This window comes from Ovis canadensis, chromosome 13, assembly GCF_042477335.2.
Source record: "Ovis canadensis isolate MfBH-ARS-UI-01 breed Bighorn chromosome 13, ARS-UI_OviCan_v2, whole genome shotgun sequence".
Lineage (NCBI taxonomy): Eukaryota > Metazoa > Chordata > Mammalia > Artiodactyla > Bovidae > Ovis > Ovis canadensis.
In genome coordinates this window covers 44,234,190-44,252,424 of record NC_091257.1, presented here as the reverse complement: position 1 = coordinate 44,252,424, position 18,235 = coordinate 44,234,190, and the positions used below count along the sequence as shown (strand labels likewise).

The 18,235-nt window shown below is 41.1% G+C and overlaps 1 protein-coding gene across 1 annotated transcript in view; it reads left to right on the top strand.

Moving 5' to 3' along the window:
- The window catches only part of DCLRE1C (DNA cross-link repair 1C), a 37,377-nt gene extending 20,341 nt beyond the window's left edge, over positions 1-17,036 (top strand). Inside the window, exons 9-14 of the mRNA XM_069547549.1 lie at positions 1,066-1,167; positions 7,644-7,780; positions 8,773-8,827; positions 12,405-12,493; positions 12,987-13,081; positions 15,407-17,036. Coding sequence (XP_069403650.1) covers positions 1,066-1,167; positions 7,644-7,780; positions 8,773-8,827; positions 12,405-12,493; positions 12,987-13,081; positions 15,407-16,383 — 1,455 coding nt within the window. The 3' untranslated portion in view covers positions 16,384-17,036. The remainder of the gene's footprint in view (positions 1-1,065; positions 1,168-7,643; positions 7,781-8,772; positions 8,828-12,404; positions 12,494-12,986; positions 13,082-15,406) is intronic.
- Positions 17,037-18,235: the final 1,199 nt, after the last annotated feature.

Sequence of the window (18,235 nt, the reverse complement as noted above, 5' to 3'; positions counted from 1 at the left end):
ATGTTGGTTTTAACAATTTAAAATGTATTAGCCTTAAAATTCTGAAGGTGGCTGAGCTTTGTTCTGTTTTGCTTTGTTGCGTCTGCCAGAGTCCTCCTTTCACCCAATAAAGAAGAGTGTGGAAAGGGAGGATCTGGGTCTCTGCTTCCTCTTCCTGCTGGCCTCCCCTCCTGCCAGCTGCCAGTATACAGGACGTTGTGTGTGTTTTCGTGAGCAAGTGAGTCCTTTTCTAAACATTTTATTTATTTATTTATTTATTTATTGGTCATGCCTCACTGCTTGCAGACTCTTGATTCCCTGACCAGGAATTAAACCTGGGCCCTGGCAGTGAAAGCACCAAGTTCTACCCACTAAACCTGCTAGGGAATTCCATAAGCAAGTGACTCATTTAAAAAAATTATTAAATTATTTATTTAATTTTTGGTTTAACTGGTTCTTCATTGCTGCTCTCAGGATTTCTCTTTTGCAGTTAAGTAGGGTTACCCTTCGTTGCAGTGTGCGGGCTTCTTATTGCAGTGCCTTCTCTTGCTACAGAGCACAGGCTTTAGGCAGGCTTCAGTAGTTGAAGCCCTTGGGCTCAGTTGTTGTGGCACACGGACTTAGCTGGTCCGCTGGATATGAGATCTTCCTGGATCAGGGATCAAACCCCCTTCCCCTGCATTGGAAGACAGATTCTTATCCACTATACCACTAGGGAAGTCCAGCAAGTGATTCTTGGTTGTTTTTGTCTGCTGTGTACACTGCAATAAACCCGATATTTAGAATAAAGCATGATGTAGATCAGATGTACAAGAAATACGAATTGAATGACTTGATGGACAGATCCAGTGAAATCCACCAGCCAAGTCCCCACACATTTCACTGCCACCCACAATGGGCAGTAACGCTGATTGCAGGGCTTGGGATCTCGATGTCCTGGCAGACACTAGCAGGCATTGAGAGAGCTGGAAACTAGGCTTTGAGGAAGAAGGGTTCTTTTCTAACCTCCGCCCAATTTACCCTTGAATACTTTATTTACAGGAATTACAGTTCCAATAACGTGCTTATTTGTGTTGTTTTCCTCAGGTTCACGTGAATAAACTAGACATGTTTCGAAACATGCCTGACATTCTCCACCATCTGACAACAGACCGTGACACTCAGATCCACGCGTGTCGACATCCAAAGGTACGCAGTGAACTCTTACTGTTTGTATGGTTCACGGAAACCAGAATTTTAGATTCAGAAGGAACCTCAGAAATCCCATTTTCTAGGCTCTTCAATTTCCAGATGTGAAAAGTGAGGCTGAGATCCCGGTATTAGATCAGGATCATGCAGCGGTACCTCACTATATTCCGTTATCATAAACCTAATTAGTAAACAGACACAGATACTTGTAATTTCTAATGAAATATATGTATACAATTGATATATGTTTATTTGTAATGAATTATGTAACGAACAATTTATTTGTAAGGAAAGTAGTAACATTCAGTTCAGTTTAGTCGCTCAGTCGTGTCCGACTCTTTGTGACCCCATGAATCACAGCACGCCAGGCCTTCCTGTCCATCACCAACTCCCGGAGTTCACTGAGACTTGTGTCCATAAAGTCGGTGATGCCATTCAGCCATCTCATCCTGGGTCGTCCCCTTCTCCTCCTGACCCCAATCCCTCCCAGCATCATAGTCTTTTCCAATGAGTCAGCTCTTCGCATGAGGTGGCCAAAGTACTGGAGTTTCAGCTTTAGCATCATTCCTTCCAAAGAAATCCCAGAAGAAATCCCAGGGCTGATCTCCTTCAGAATGGACTGGTTGGATCTCCTTGCAGTCCAAGGGACTCTCAAGAGTCTTTTCCAACACCACAGTTCAAAAGCATCAATTCTTCGGCGCTCAGCCTGCTTCACAGTCCAACTCTCACATCCATACATGACCACTGGAAAAACTATAGCCTTGACTAGACGGACCTTAGTGAGCAAAGTAATGTCTCTGCTTCTGAATATGCTCTCCAGGCTGGTCATAACTTTTCTTCCAAGGAGTAAGCGTCTTTTAATTTCATGGCTGCAATCACCATCTGCAGTGATTTTGGAGCCCCAGAAAATAAAGTCTGACACTATTTCCACTGTTTCCCCATCTATTTCCCATGAAGTGATGGGACCCATGATCTTCGTTTTCTGAATGTTGAGCTTTAAGACAACTTTTTCGCTCTCCTCTTTTACTTTCATGAAGAGGCTTTTTAGTTCCTCTTCACTTTCTGCCATAAGGGTGGTGTCATCTGCATATCTGAGGTTATTGATATTTCTCCCAGCAATCTTAATTCCAGCTTGTGTTTCTTCCAGTCCAGCGATTCTCATGATGTACTCTGCATATAAGTTAAATAAGCAGGGTGACAATATACAGCCTTGACGTACTCCTTTTCCTATTTGGAACCAGTCTGTTGTTCCATGTCCAGTTCTAACTGTTGCTTCCTGGCCTGCATACAGATTTCTCAAGACGCAGGTCAGGAGGTCTGGTATGCCCATCTCTTTCAGAATTTTCCACAGTTTATTGTGATCCACACAGTCAAAGGATTTGGCATAGTCAATAAAGCAGAAATAGATGTTTTTCTGGAACTCTCTTGCTTTTTCCGTGATTCAGCGGATGTTGGCAATTTGATCTCTGGTTCCTCTGCCTTTTCGAAAACCAGCTTGAACATCAGGAAGTTCACGGTTCACGTATTGCTGAAGCCTGGCTTGGAGAATTTTAGGCATTACTTTACTAGCATGTGAGATGAGTGCAATTCTGCAGTAGTTTGAGTATTCTTTGGCATTGCCTTTCTTTGGGATTGGAATGAAAACTGACCTTTTCCAGTCCTGTGGCCACTGCTGAGTTTTCCACATTTGCTGGCATATTGAGTGCAGCACTTTCACGGCATCATCTTTCAGGATTTGAAATAGCTCTACTGGAATTCGATCACCTCCACTAGCTTTGTTCGTAGTGATGCTTTCTAAGGCCCACTTGACTTCACATTCCAAGATGTCTGGCTCTTGGTGAGTGATCACACCATCATGATTATCCGGGTCGTGAAGATCTTTTTTGTACAGTTCTTCGTGTATTCTTGCCACCTCTTCTTAATATCTTCTGCTTCTGTTAGGTCCCTACCATTTCTGTCCCTTATCGAGCCCATCTTTGCATGAAATGTTCCCTTGGTTTCTCTAATTTTCTTGAAGAGATCTCTAGTCTTTCCCATTCTGTTCTTTTCCTCTATTTCTTTGCATTGATCGCTGAAGAAGGCTTTCTTATCTCTTCTTGCTATTCTTTGGAACTCTGCATTCAGATGCTTGTATCTTTCCTTTTCTCCTTGGCTTTTCACTTCTCTTCTCTTCACAGCTATTTGTAAGGCCTCCCCAGACAGCCATTTTGCTTTTTTGCATTTCTTTTCCATGGGGATGGTCTTGATCCCTGTCTCCTGTACAATGTCATGAACCTCATTCCATAGTTCATCAGGCACTCTATCAGATCTAGACCCTTAAATCTATTTCTCACTTCCACTGTATAATCATAAGGGATTTGATTGAGGTCATACCTGAATGGTCTAGCGGTTTTCCCTGCTTTCTTCAATTTAAGTCTGAATTTGGTAATAAGGAGTTCATGATCTGAGCCACAGTCAGCTCCTGGTCTTATTTTTGTTGACTGTATAGAGTTTCTCCATCTTTTGCTGCAGAGAATATCATCAATCTGATTTCGGTGTTGACCATCTGGTGATGTCCATGTGTAGAGTCTTCTCTTGTGTTGTTGGAAGAGGGTGTTTGCTATGACCAGTGCATTTTCTTGGCAAAACTCTATTAGTCTTTGCCCTGCTTCATTCCGCATTCCAAGGCCAAATTTGCCTGTTACTCCAGGAGTTTCTTGACTTCCTACTTTGCATTCCCGTCCCCTATAATGACATCTTTTTTGGGTGTTAGTTCTAAAAGGTATTGTAGGTCTTCATAGAGCCATTCAGCTTCAGCTTCTTCAGCATTACTGGTTGGGGCATAGACTTGGATTACTGTGATATTGAATGGTTTGCCTTGGAAATGAACAGAGATCATTCTGTCATTTTTGAGACTGCATCCAAGTACTGCATTTTGGACTCTTTTGTTGACCATGATGGCTACTCCATTTCTTCTGAGGGATTCCTGCCTGCAGTAGTAGATATAATGGTCATCTGAGTTAAATTCACCCATTCCAGTCCATTTTAATTCGCTGATTCCTAGAATGTCAACGTTCACTCTTGCCATCTCCTGTTTGACCACTTCCAATTTGCCTTGATTCATGGACCTGACATTCCAAGTTCCTATGCAATATTGCTCTTTATAGCATCGGACCTTGCTTCTATCACCAGTCACATCCACAGCTGGGTATTGTTTTTGCTTTGGCTTCATCCCTTCATTCTGGAGTTATTTCTGCACTGACCTGCAGTAGCATATTGGGCACCTACTGACCTGGGCAGTACCTCTTTCAGTATCCTACCATTTTGCCTTTTCATACTGTTCATGGAGTTCTCAAGGCAAGAATACTGAAGTGGTTTGCCATTCCCTTCTCCAGTGGACCACATTCTGTCAGACCTCTCCACCATGACCCTCCCGTCTTGGGTTGCCCTGCAGGCATGGTTTAGTTTCATTGAGTTAGACAAGGCTGTGGTCCTAGTGTGATTAGATTGACTAGTTTTCTGTGAGTATGGTTTCAGTGTGTCTGCCCTCTGATGCCCTCTTGCATCACCTACCATCTTACTTGGGTTTCTCTTACCTTGGGCGTGGGGTATCTCTTCACGGCTGCTCCAGCAAAGCACAGCCGCTGCTCCTTACCTTGGATGAGGGGTATTTCTTCCCGCCACCCTTCCTGACCTTCAGCCATGGGATGGCTCCTCTAGGCCCTCCTGTGCCCGCACAGCTTCCACTCCTTGGGCATGGGGTTGCCCCTCCCGGCCGCTGCCCTGGCCTCGGATGCGGGGTGGCTCCTCTGGGCCGTGGCCCTTGACCTCGCACGTGGGGTAGCTCCTCTCAGCCATCGCCCTTGGCTCGGACGCAGGGTAGCTCCTCCCAGCTGCTGTTCCATTAGAGCTTATAATTTAAAATTTAACAAAATGTGATCACCATTGTGGCTTACTTTGAAACTCGTGACACATGCACATTTATAAACTTTATATTTTTCCTATTTGAAGTGAATATCTAAATATAACTTTGCTTTTTTTTTTTTTTAAATTTTTTGGCCACACCACATGGTATACAGGATCTTAGTTCCCCGACCTGGGATCAAACCCATGCCCTCTGCATTGGAAATGTGGTGTCTTAATCACTGGAGCATCAGGGAAGTCCCTTAAATTTGGAAGTAGTTACGTGTATTGGTGATCCAGTTCCAAATGAATATTTTTAGTATCTTTGAAACTCACTGGTAATTGATTTTCTGATGCCATCATACTTTCTTCTCGTATTAACTGCCAAGGATTCAATTTTGAATTTGGCTTTAACAGTTCCATTTTAGTTTAGATTGTCATTCAGTGTAACTCAACTACTAATTAGTGACCATCAAATGCAGGGGGTTCGTGTGATCATAATTTTTCTCTAAATTTTTAATCTTGGCATTCAAATGCTGAGTAATTTTTATTTTAGTAAATAGCACATTTGGATAATCACTGTAGTAGTAATACTATGTAACTCCATCAGCCACTTTGCCCTAAAGTAAAGCAAAATTTAAAAAAAGATTGTTATTCATACCATGGAGTATTCTATTTCAAACCACCACAGGAGAGATATGAGCTAAGAAATTCTTTTGATGATTGTTCAGCTGCATGTTATAATTTACATCGTAATTTACTTCATCATTTTGTTTGTGTATGTATATATAAACACAAACACAGACACACACCATGCAGTTATTTAATGGATGGATAAAAATAATGTTAATACAAAGTAGAAACTGTTTTGTCCTTTTTCTGTGGGACTTCTTGTCTTTTCCCCAACAACCCCCAATAAATGTCTTAATTGGCAGATTTCTTTTTGCTTGGTATAGAAAATGGCAAACCACTCCAGTGTTCTTGTCTGGAAAATTTCATGGTTGGAGGAGCCTGGCGAGCTAGACCAATGGGGCTGTAAAGAGTCAGACATGACTGAGCAACTGAGTGCTATACTTTGTATAGTTGATGTACAATATTATATGTTACAGGTATACAATATAGTGATTCAGTTTTTAAAGGTTGCACTCCATTTATAGTTATTATAAAATATTGGCTGTATTCCCCCAGGCTGTACAATATGTCCTTGTAGCTCATTTTATACCTAATCGTTTATACGTCTTAATCCTTTACTCCTATCTGTCCCTCCCCCTTCCCTCTCCCCACTGTTAACACTAGTTTGTTCTCTGTGAGTCTGCTTGTTTTTTGTTATATTCATTAGTTTGTTGTATTTTTTAGATTCTACAAATAAGTGATATCATATAGTATTTGTCTTTCTGTCTCACTTATTTCACTTAATACCCTACAAGTCCATGCACGTTGTTGCAAATGGCAAAATTTCATTCTTTTCTTAAGGCACGTGATCAGCATTAGTTGAGGTGATAATGCTCCCGTTTTGTATTATTTTTTTCTTTTGTAACTTTTTATTTTGTATTGGGGTATAACCAATTAACAGCTTTGTGATAGTTTCAGGTGAACTGTGAAGGGACTCAACCATACATATACATGTATCCATCCTCCCCCAAACTTCCCTCTCATAGCTCATGGTGTATATATGGACCACATCTCATTGCTTCCACATGCTGGCAATTATAAGTAATGCTGCTGTGATCATTGGGGTGCATATATCTTTTCAAATTAGCGTTCTTGGTTTTTTTTTTTTGTCCAGATGTATACCCTGGAGTAGAATCACTGGGTCATATGAACACCTTGTCCCTTCATCTGGATTCCACTGTGTGTTAACACCACCATGCCTTCTTCCTGGCAGCCTCATCTCTCTCTCCTGTGTGTGTGTCACCAGCATGCCACACCCCTCCACCCCCCGCCAACCCATCTGAGTCATGACACTTCACCCTAAACAAGGACATTCTCCTATATGACCACAGTACAATTCTCACACTCAGGAAATTCAGCATCGATACAACACTGTTGGATGTGATATTGTCCATGTTCAAATATCCAGTTGTCCCATTCGTGTCCTTTATGGCTTGTGGAGGGAGGAGCAAGGCTGTCCAGGATTTAAAGAAATATATATTTATTTATTCGGATGTGCCGGATGTTAGCATGGCATATGACCTCTCAGTTACGGCATGTAGGAGCCAGTTCCTTGACCAGGTATGGAACCTGGGCCCCCTGCATTGGGAGTGTAGAGTATTGGCTACTAGACCACCACAGAAGTCCCCAGGATATTATTTAGAATCATGTGTTGCATCACTCAGATCTCCTTAGTTTCTTTTGATGTAGATCAAGTAAGTCTCCAGTCTTTTGCTTTTCTTTCATCACAGTGACATTTTTGAAGAGTCCAGGCCAGTTATTTTGTGGAATGTTCCTCACTTTGGACTTACCTGTTTCCTCATGTCTGTCTGTCTATTATATATGTCTGAAAATTCATCTATGTTTGTTTTTGAGACCCTGCCTACAAACAGATTTGTTGAAACTGTTAAAACTGATTTTCTGTATTTTTAAAATGTTTTTAGGCAGAGGAATATTTTCAGTGGAATAAGTTACCATGTGGCATTACTTCCAAAAATAAAATTCCACTCCACACAATCAGCATTAAGCCATCTACCATGTGGTTTGGAGAAAGAACCAGAAAAACCAACATCATTGTGAGGTAAGCAAGCAGTGTCTCTGGAGAGAAACCTTGTTGTTCAGTCACTAAGTCATTTCTGACTCTTTGTGACCCCATGGACTGCAGAACACCAGACTTCCCTGTCCTTCACCATCTCCCAGAGCTTGCTCAAACTCATGTCCATTGAGTTGATGATGCCATCCAACCATTTTATCCTCTGTTGCTCCCTTCTCCTGCCTTCAATCTTTCCTAGCCTCAATGTCTCAGTGAGTTGCCTCTTCATATCAGGTGGCCAAAGGATTGGAGCTTTAGCTTCAGCATGAGTCCTTCCAATGAATATTCAGGACTGATCTCCTGTAGGATTGACTGGTTTGAACTCCTTGCAGTCCAAGTGACTCTCAAGAGTCTTTTCCAGCACCACAATTTGAAGGCATCAATTAAATCAATGCTGTAAGTGCAGTCTAGTCTAAACCCACTCCAGTATTCTTGCCTGGAGAATCCCAGGGACAGAGGAGCCTAGTGGGCTGCCATCTACGGGGACACACAGAGTTGGACACGACTGAAGCGACTTAGCAGCAGCAGCAGCAGCAGCCTAAGCCCAAGAAGAGGATCCATTACAATTGTGGAAAATAACCTCTGAAATTTGAACTCTGTTTGAACTAAAGAAATGCTGCTTCCAAACCTATCTATTGGCCAGTATCTCCCAGAGTCTATCTGCATTAGACAGACAAGAGGGTTAGAGCTGAGGTGTCTTGCTTGGCGGGACATCATGAATGGATGTTGTAGCAAGTAGAGCCCTTGGTGGAGTAGAGGAGCCCCGCACTGATCATTATGTTTTAGCAGATTTCCTTGATGTTCGCTATTCAGAATGTCTACAAACATTTTTATTTCTGGAAAGGGCTCCCCCTGTGCCAGGAAGAAATTACTGATGGTAGGATGATTTCGCACTGCAGTAGCCTGCATGAAAAGACTTGACGTTTAGAACTTAGTTTTGATCAAGTGACCTTTAATTTTGTGTTTGCATCTCCCACCAGGACTGGAGAGAGTTCCTACAGAGCTTGCTTTTCTTTTCATTCCTCCTACAGTGAGGTAAGAGGATCCCATAGGCTCAGAACCTTGGCAGCCTTCGTGGCTTCTGGGGGCATCTCTTTTTTCTACTGCTCGAGGTGGCCTGTGGCTTTTCCTAAAGAAATGTGGGGAAGACATCTCAGTGGATGAGGTATGTCACTAAGTCTGAAGGAAATTGCTGATCATCACCATTTTCAACCGAAACATTAAAGAAAACATATGATTAAGGTTTTCTCTCTGCCTTGCTTTCTAAATTTGAAATACCCCACTCCAATTCTGTTTACTTGTCATAAAAGCATCGTAAATCTTACACAGCACATGGAACTATATTCACTGTCTTGTGATGACCTATAATGGAAAAGAATCTGAAGCTGTACACCTGAAATGAATACAATACTATAAATCAGCTATAGTTTAATAAATAAAAGTTAAAGGCTAACAGACAAAAAAAGTGTCCCTAATGAAGTCATAGTTAAGGTAAAATACTCCATTATACAACACAAGGAATATAGTCAGTACAAGTGGAGTATAACCTTTTAAAATTATGAATCACTACATTGTATACCTATGACACATAATACTGTACATAAACTATACTTCAATAAAAAATTGAAAATCTTAAATCTTCTTTGAAAAAGTACTTCAATAAAAAGACTGAAAAAATATCTTAAATCTTATTTGAAGGAGCACTGCAGATAAAACCTCATGATATGCTGCCTTGTACTGGCCAGATTCTTGGCCCCTTCTGGATTTTGATCGTACTGAAAGCCATTTACAAAATAGTCCTCAATATTCAGAAGTGTGGAAGAACAAAGCTGATTGGGGTATACACTCTGTCCTTAGTAGGGATCAGTATAGTAGAATTACTCAGTTGAAGAGGACTTAATATGGTTATGTGAGGATACTTTTTATATAAGATATTGACCTACTAGGATGGGAGCCTGACATACGTAATTTATTTGCAAAATTCTCAAGCATTTCCAAAGTAAATGCTAGCATCTTACAAGTGCAGGGGTTTAGTAATTTCATATATTGGAGAAAAAGCGAGATCAAAGCTGGCTTTTTATGATACTTTGTCATATATGATTTTAGTTTTGCCATTTCTGCACTTAATGCATTTCCCTGATAATGGTTATTTTCTGTATTGGAGCTACACAGATACAGCTCTGCAGGACTGAGCTGTGGGCATGGTAATGATTTGAACAGTTCCAGTTAATGACATTCTTTAAAAAAAAAATTTTATTGAAGTATAGTTTACAATGTTGTGTTAGTTTGTAATGTATAGCAAATTCACTAATGTATAGTGATTCAGTTATTTGTATGTATGTGTGTGTGTGTGTATACATTCTTTTTCAGATTCTTCTCCCTTATAGGTTATTACAAAATACCGGATACAGTTCCCTGTGCTATACAGCAAGTCCTTGTTTATCTATTTTATACATAATTGTGTGTATCTGTTAACCCCAAATTCATAATTTATACCTCTGCCACCCCCTTTCCTCTTTGGTAACCATAGGTTTGTTTTCTATGTCCTTTCTTCCCCCGCCCCAAGTGTTATTCTCATTATTCGTGGATTCCTTATTACAAACCCACCTGCTCACTGACACTTGTATGAACCCTTACATCAGTGTGCCTGGTGCTCTGTGGTCCTTTGCACACATGTACACCCGGGAAGCAAAGGACTGGACTCACCTGACACGCACATTCCCGACTCAGGTCGCACATGGTGGCCTCCTGCCTTCGTGTTTCAGCTCACAGACTGTAAACAAGTGTCCTTTTCACTATTTGCTGCTGCATTTTCCACATTTTTGTGCTTTTGGGGTGATTTTCTTGTTTGAAAAAGCCCCCAGGTGTAATGCTGAAGTGCTGGCAAGTGTGCCTAAGCGCAAGGAGGTTGCAGTGTGCCTTATAGAGGAGGTACCTGTTTGATTTTTGTTCAGTTGTAAGTTACAGAGCCACTGGCCGTGAGTTCACTGTTCATGGACCAACAGTATATATTATGTAAGATATCTTTAGAGAAACTCACATAAAGCAAGATTGTGTATTTGATTGGTTGACAAAGTGCTGTGACTAGAGGCTCACGAGAACCCTGTAGTTATTCCACCAGGAACAGCAGTCCACTGTTTGCAGTGACTTTATGGACAAGCAGGAGAGTGTACTGGGTGTCTGTCTCCCTAAACTGTTTCTGGTGTGTAGGTCTGACCTTCCTTTCTTCATTCTTATTCCCTTCAAAAGCCTCGGATTTCTACCAGCCTCAAATTTGGATTGATTATACAAATCATATAGGTTGTGGACAGGTAACAATGGTTTTTCATTGCATGCCTGCTCCAAAAGTGCAAATGAAATTGTTTATGAAAAGTAGCCAAAGGAGGCAATGGCTCCCCACTCCAGTACTCTTGCCTGGAAAATCCCATGGACGGAGGGGCCTGGTGGGCTACAGTCCATGGGGTCGCTAGGAGTCGGACACGACTGAGCGACTTCACTTTCACTTTTCACTTTCATGTATTGGAGAAGGAAATGGCAACCCACTCCAGTGTTCTTGCCTAGAGAATCCCAGGGACGGGGGAGCCTGGTGGGCTGCCGTCTATGGGGTCGCACAAAGTCAGACACAACTGAAGTGACTTAGCAGCAGCAGCAGCCAAAGAATGGATCTTTGTCTTTCCCCTAGGCTTAATTAAGGTTCCTGTTTTGTTTTAATCCAGTTATTAATAATTGCTGAGTTCCCTACCTCTTGTGGTGCTTTACTTGAAAAAGTTGGGTGTTAATACTCAGTCTCCCCATGTGCAGAAATAAATAAAAATCTTTGCATTGCCATGACCAACTCCTAATAGTTTTATTGAATATTTAACCATGTGGTAGGTACCAGGCTAAGCACTTCACACGTATTGTGTCATTTATACGCTTAGATGAAGAATCGAAGAGACATGAGGTAACTTGACTGAGATCACAAGCTCACCAAGATCTAGTAAGTGACAAAGCACAAGCCTGTCTGGGTTGTTAAGATGTTTTGAGGAATGGTGAAAGTTCTTGTTTAGCATTCCAAGCTTTGCAGAGGGTATTCATGACATGACATGTTTGCATGTCATTGTCCTTGTTTAGAATAAATCCTGAGAACAAATTAGGCAGTCTCAAAGGTGTAGTTCCTCTTGGTGTATTGCTAACATTACACATCAGAGGAAAGGAATGCAGTTTGAAGACCTTGTTTCCTTGTGCATATTAAATACTCAGCTAAATCCCAACTTCCTGGAAGGAGAGGTATTTACTATGGGTGAGTGACCTAATGAATCACTATGGGTAAGGAAATTAATGTCGTATGGAGGACAGAATCTCTGAATCCCAGTCATTAGTTAAACTCACACCTTACTGGCAACCAGAATCACTGCTTCCCAGGCCCCACTGCAGCTCGGTGTTAGGGGATCTTTGGGGATAGGGCCTGCACCTTGTGCATCTCTTCTTGAAAGGTCCTGGACACACCTCAAGTGCAGCCGATGTTGGGAGGTCTCTCGAGAGACCTCAGCTTCTCCTCGCTTTGCTCTTCTTTAACACCCAGGGTTTTCATGGGAGAGATAATTGATGCATTTTGTTTTCCTTCTTCCAGATTAAAGATTTCTTGAGCTACATCTGTCCTGTGAATGTCTATCCAAATGTCATCCCGTTGGGCACAACTATGGATAAAGTTAAAGAAATGTGAGTGGGCTACCTGTGGCATTTATGTTGTTGAATGGGATGGACCTAGAGAATAGTCTTGGGCTGAAAGTGGGAGCAAGGGTGTGAAACAGGCTGGTTAGGGGCACACTGGCTTTCTTCAACCAAGTGTATTCTACATAATCCTAAAGGCTTCTGGCAATCTGGCAGAAGGAAGCTGCTGCGATACTGAAATTCCCTGAATGCCAGAAGGTGTTCCTCTGTTAGTTACTAGTTAGTAGGCTAAGGACCTGTTTTTCTGCAGTGCAAGAACAGTTTTGCTCTCCCCAGTCCTACAATTAGATGAGGTCTACTAGGTTGTTCAAATGCTTGTATTTACCACTTTGTTATAGGAAAGTGATTTTTGATTATTAAACATTGCTTTTCTGCTTTTAACAGTAGTGGCTTCCCCCGCCATAGTCAGGTTTTCATAACCTCTATAACACATTCCAGCAGCTTTTCCAACAGGAAAAATAAAATGCTCATATTATTTCAGCTTAAAGCCTTTATGCCGATCTTCCCAAAGTACTGAGCCCAAGTACAAACCTCTTGGAAAACTGAAGAGAACTAGAACAATCCACCTAGACTCAGGTAGGAAGAATGACTCTGACGTCATGGATATGGGTTTCCCTGCAAGGCTGCTTTTCAGGGTGCTATGGTCTGGGGAAAGCTGTCTTTGTGGTGTCTTCTGAAGTATAAAAACTTAACTGTTGATGAAGTCCAATTTATCTAATTCCTTTTATAGCTTTTGCTTTTGGTGTCATATCTAAGAAAAACTATTGCTTAATCCAAGATCATGAGGATTTACTATCATATTTTACCATTTCTGGGTCAATTTTGACTTTTCCTTATTATAGGTTTTATTTTCTCACCTTTCTACACACCTATTGGATGCCGTAACTACATAATGGTATATTTGATCTTTGTCATTGTACATTTATTTTGAACTTTTCCATTTTATAAATATTGTGATGAACATTATATGTTAAGTCTATTTCACAGCTCTATTATTATTGGGTTAAATTGAATTGTAGATATTACAGTATTTATATTGTCGTAGCATAGAATAATATGAAAATAAACTTCTAATGGCATAGAAATTTTACTTTTTTTCAGACACATACAGGTGAGTTAATGTGAAAATGTTCTGACAGATTATTTTTAGAGTTGAAACATACCATGATACTATTATAGTCACTGATTCAGAAGAACATGAAGCTGTCCCGCTTTAGAGGTGATACAAACACATTCCACAGAAAGGTAACTTTGGCACATTGTGAAGGAGCTATAACAAACGTGTTAATCCCTGGCTTAAAACGAAGCCATAACTTGGACATTAGGATGACTACAGATACAGCAGCTAGACATCTTTAAGTCACCGTAAGTCCTTTAGAAGATGAGAAGATAAACAGTTGGTTGTTTGAACAATTGTCAGTTGTAACAGAACCCTGGACTTTAAGAGCTGGGTTTCCTCCCTTAATCGGCCTTTCTGGTTTCTTGACCTTTGCGTTGTCACACATCTTCTCCAGGCCTGTCTCCTCAGTGGTAAGATGGGAAGCTTGATGATGGTTCCTATACCTCCCTTCCCCGTTAAAGCAGCTTTAAAAAATGTAGTTTTAAGCTATACCCTTTGTCACTGGGGAAATAGTTAACTTATAATTACCTGCTTCTTAATACCAGCTTCACCACTAGAATAGTAAGTTACCCTATCCAGTAAGCAGTCTCATGAGCATTCCATTTCATTCTTCAAGCTCAGGTACCATCAGAGGGCAGGAAAATATTTGTTTCCCCTTCCTTAATTCCATGCCATGTCATTTTAACTTATGTAGAGTTCATTCTTTATGTAAGATTTCCTCATTTGCAGGATGTACGTGGACAGGGCTCACTTCAGGCCAGTGCAGCATGCTTGAGACAGTAACATGACACCAGACGTGGCTTACTCGGTATTTTGGTTAAAGTCTCCTGTTCCCCCTGCCCCCTCCACGTCTCTCATGGCCTTGTGCACTTGGCACAGGCTGCATGGCAACGAGCAGACACTGGGTGCTACTCACGGTCCTGGGGGCTGCTGCGATGGCAGGATCAAGGTGCTGGCAGGTCTGGGTCTTGGTGGGGGCCCACTTCCTGGGTTGTACCACTTTCTCACTGTGCACACACATGGCCTTTCCTTTGTGCATGGGCCTGGAGAAAGTGAGAAATCTGCTTCCTCTCTTCACAAAGACACTAATCCCATTGTATGTGTTGCCTCCCCTTCCCGACCATAAGCTAATTATCTTCTAAAGGTCCCACCTCCAAACACCATTGTGGAGTCAGAAATAAAGAATTCTGAAAGGACCACAGACATTTAGCCTGTAACATGCATGAATTATTAACGGATATCAAAAAATGTTCACAGAAGGAAAACTTTAAAAAACTGTCTTTTTATTAAATCAGCCAATGCACTGAACATCTACTGGCTGCAGAGCACAAAGAGTCTGCAAATCTCTCTCCTAGTGTAGATGGTTTCAAAGCTGAAATGATGTAAAGAATCAGCTGTAGAACTTAGAAAATAAATTATTCGGTCCTACTTTCAGGGACTGAGTAGGTCTGAAATGAAACGTAGAAAGCTATTTTATTTAAAAAGCTCTCCAGATAAGAACCACTGATTAAGACTCTGTGGTCTTATTTGGGGAGTGCAGGTCTCTAGTCTCAACTCACTGCCTGGCTTTATGACAAGCTGAAGGCTGGTAGTCAGGTCAAATCGTTCAGGATAATAAGCGGCCTTTTAACTTCTCCAGGAAGAAGAGTGAATTCCCATTATTTGCAATTCTGTGAACTTAAAAATGCAGCCAAGTGCTGTAAATTGGATTTTTGATTAAAAGCATGAATTGGTTCCTTCTGCATTCTGTCACCAACACACCTGTTCTGTCTGTCTCACAGAGGAGGAAGAGGACGATGGTCTCTTCGATGATCTTCTGCCGGCACCTTTAAGGCACAAGGTTCCAAACCACAAGACTCTTCACCCTGAGGTATTTCCCACACCTACTATATCACAAAACCAGCCTGAGAAATGGAGAGAAAGCACAGGATGCTTCAAAGCAGAGAGTATGCCAACAGTCCTCTGGGCAAACTTTATAGATTGCGAGGAATCCAACAGTGAAAATGAAGAATCAGAAATCCTAGGATCAGCTCAAGGAGACACGGGTCCTGTCTTCCAGCCCCAGCAGAAGGCCGATGGGGAAGTACCGCAGTGGGAGGTGTTCTTTAAAAGAGATGACGAAGGCACAGACGACTGTTTGGAAAACCTCCCGTCTTCCACAGAGGCAGGGGGCTCCCAGTCCCCTAAGCTTTTCAGCGATTCTGATGGGGAGTCAACGCACATTTCTTCCCAGGCCTCCTCTCAGTCAACACACATATCAGAACAAGGAAGTCAAGGCTGGGACAGCCAATCGGACACTGTTTTGTTATCTTCCCAGGACAGAAACAGTGCGGATGTTACCTCTTTGAACAAAGGGGTCTATAGGCCAGGAATCAAAGAGAATATTCCTGCCCCTCAGCCAGAACAAAATGTACTTTGCCTAAAGGACACTTATTCGGATTTCAAAAGCAGAGATCAGGATGTAAATATACTTCCTAGTGCTGGAGAAACCACCACTCTAAGCAGTGGGAAACAGATGCTTCAGGAGAAAAGGCCATTGACTCTTAGCAGCAGTGCGGATTCACAAAGCTCCTCTGATTTTGAAATTCCCTGCACTCCAGAAGCTGAGCTTCCTAAACAAGAACATTTACAGTATTTATATGAGAAGTTGGCAACAGGGGAGAGTATAGTAGTTGAAAAAAGAAAAGGCTTACTTCATTCTAGAGCAACCACTAAAAAATCTATACTAACAGATACCAGTCAAAATCATAATAGATAAAAATGGAATACTTAGAAATGATCCTATTACCTAAAAGGCAGCAGTAAAGAGGAAATGGATGACCGAAAAATAGAACAGAAAACATGACACAGGAGAACTAAATCCAAACATATCAACTGTTTTCCAGTCGCTGACTTGTGTGTGACTCTCTGCGACCCTGTGGACTGCAGCACCCCATGCTTCCCTGTCCTTCACTACCTCCCAGAGTTTGCTCACACTCATGTCCAAAACACATCAATAATTACATGGGAACAGGGGAAAAGAAGTAAACCAACAATGTTTAAATACACAAAGCGAAAACAACTGAAAGAAAACAAACTAATACATGATTACAACTATAACAGAATAAGTTTAGAAAAATAAGGATATGGAAGAACAGAATGGCACCCTCAACCAACTGGATTTAACTGATAAAAGTACACTTCAGAGCAGAATACAAGCTTTTCGAGTTCACACAGGATGATGTTCACCAATGGATTATATCCTAGGTTATAAACACACTTCAAACTTAAATAAGCTTGAATCTATTACTATAAACTGATGGCTACAGAAGAAAGTCAGCCTCTTACCTACCTCAGGTGTTCCATCATCTTTAAGAATGTTGTGGGAAGACAGTGGTAAAATTAAAATCTAAAGAAAATACTTAAAAGGCATTCAACGTCTTTAAAATCCACCAGTAGGTTATGTATGTGATTTAATATACTTATTCACAGATATTCATAAACACTTTGGTTTGCTGATATTTCATATTAAGAAAGCAAAAGCAGAGCTTTCACTTAAGTGGAGTCTTTAAAAATCAATTTGCAGATCAATGAAACTGAAATGCATTATCACCAGGCTGCATTGTAGATAAGCCAAAAATAAGTACTGAATCCATAAGACTAATTAAGGTTATAGGACAGAATCAGTGGGAGAGGAGAATAAACCAGGTGTTCAGGGGAGCTAATACCAAGTGGACCTAGGAAGCCAGCCCTCTTACTTGTCCAGAAGGGAATTTTCCATTACCAAGTGTTGGGAGAAGGATAAATTAGCCCGTGTCCATTTACATGGGAGGAAAACTGGACAGTGACTTTTAAGTTTCAGCTAAGAAATTGGCACCAGAGAGGGGTAACCCAACGTGATAAGGCTGAGGGCTGGGGGCCTGGTGCTACTCCTTTCTGTTCTTTGAGGAATATGTTGAATCATAATTTACAGCAAGTGTCTCTGTCCTAAATTACTCAACAATTGGTTTATTAATACATACACCAACAGAGACTAGGCTGAGCACCATAATATAGCTGCTGGTGAAGGAGCTGAAGAATGCAGAGTTTTAAGGGGACACGGAACCTTTTTTCTAGCTCAGATGCTACCCTGAGTTTTTGATGAAATACACTCTACAGACTCAGTGTGACTGGGGAAGAATTATATATTCTATTTTGCACAGCTCCCCTATGAGTACCATTATCTAAATTCAACGTGAATATAAAGTCACTAGAGATGACCAGTGGCAACTACAAAATGTTTAACTCTCATAACTACAACTGGCCTATTACAGGAACCCAGAGACTTCATTTTTTATTTTTAGCTCTAAAAATTATACTTCATTATCATGTCATATAATCAAATGTAACTACTGTATACATCTGTACATACTCACTGACCCTTAAGACTTCATCTTAACAGTAGAGCTTATGATCCAAGGTGGGTGTTCAAAACATGCCTGTAAATGTTCTTCTGAATATATTTGAAGTATTTTATAATCACCATCAATTTAATATTCCATATGGCCATATTTTTATTGTTTTAGGTGTGATTCTAACATAATAAATGCTAGCTGAATGTATTTAATGGCTAAGAGTACTAGAACAGACTT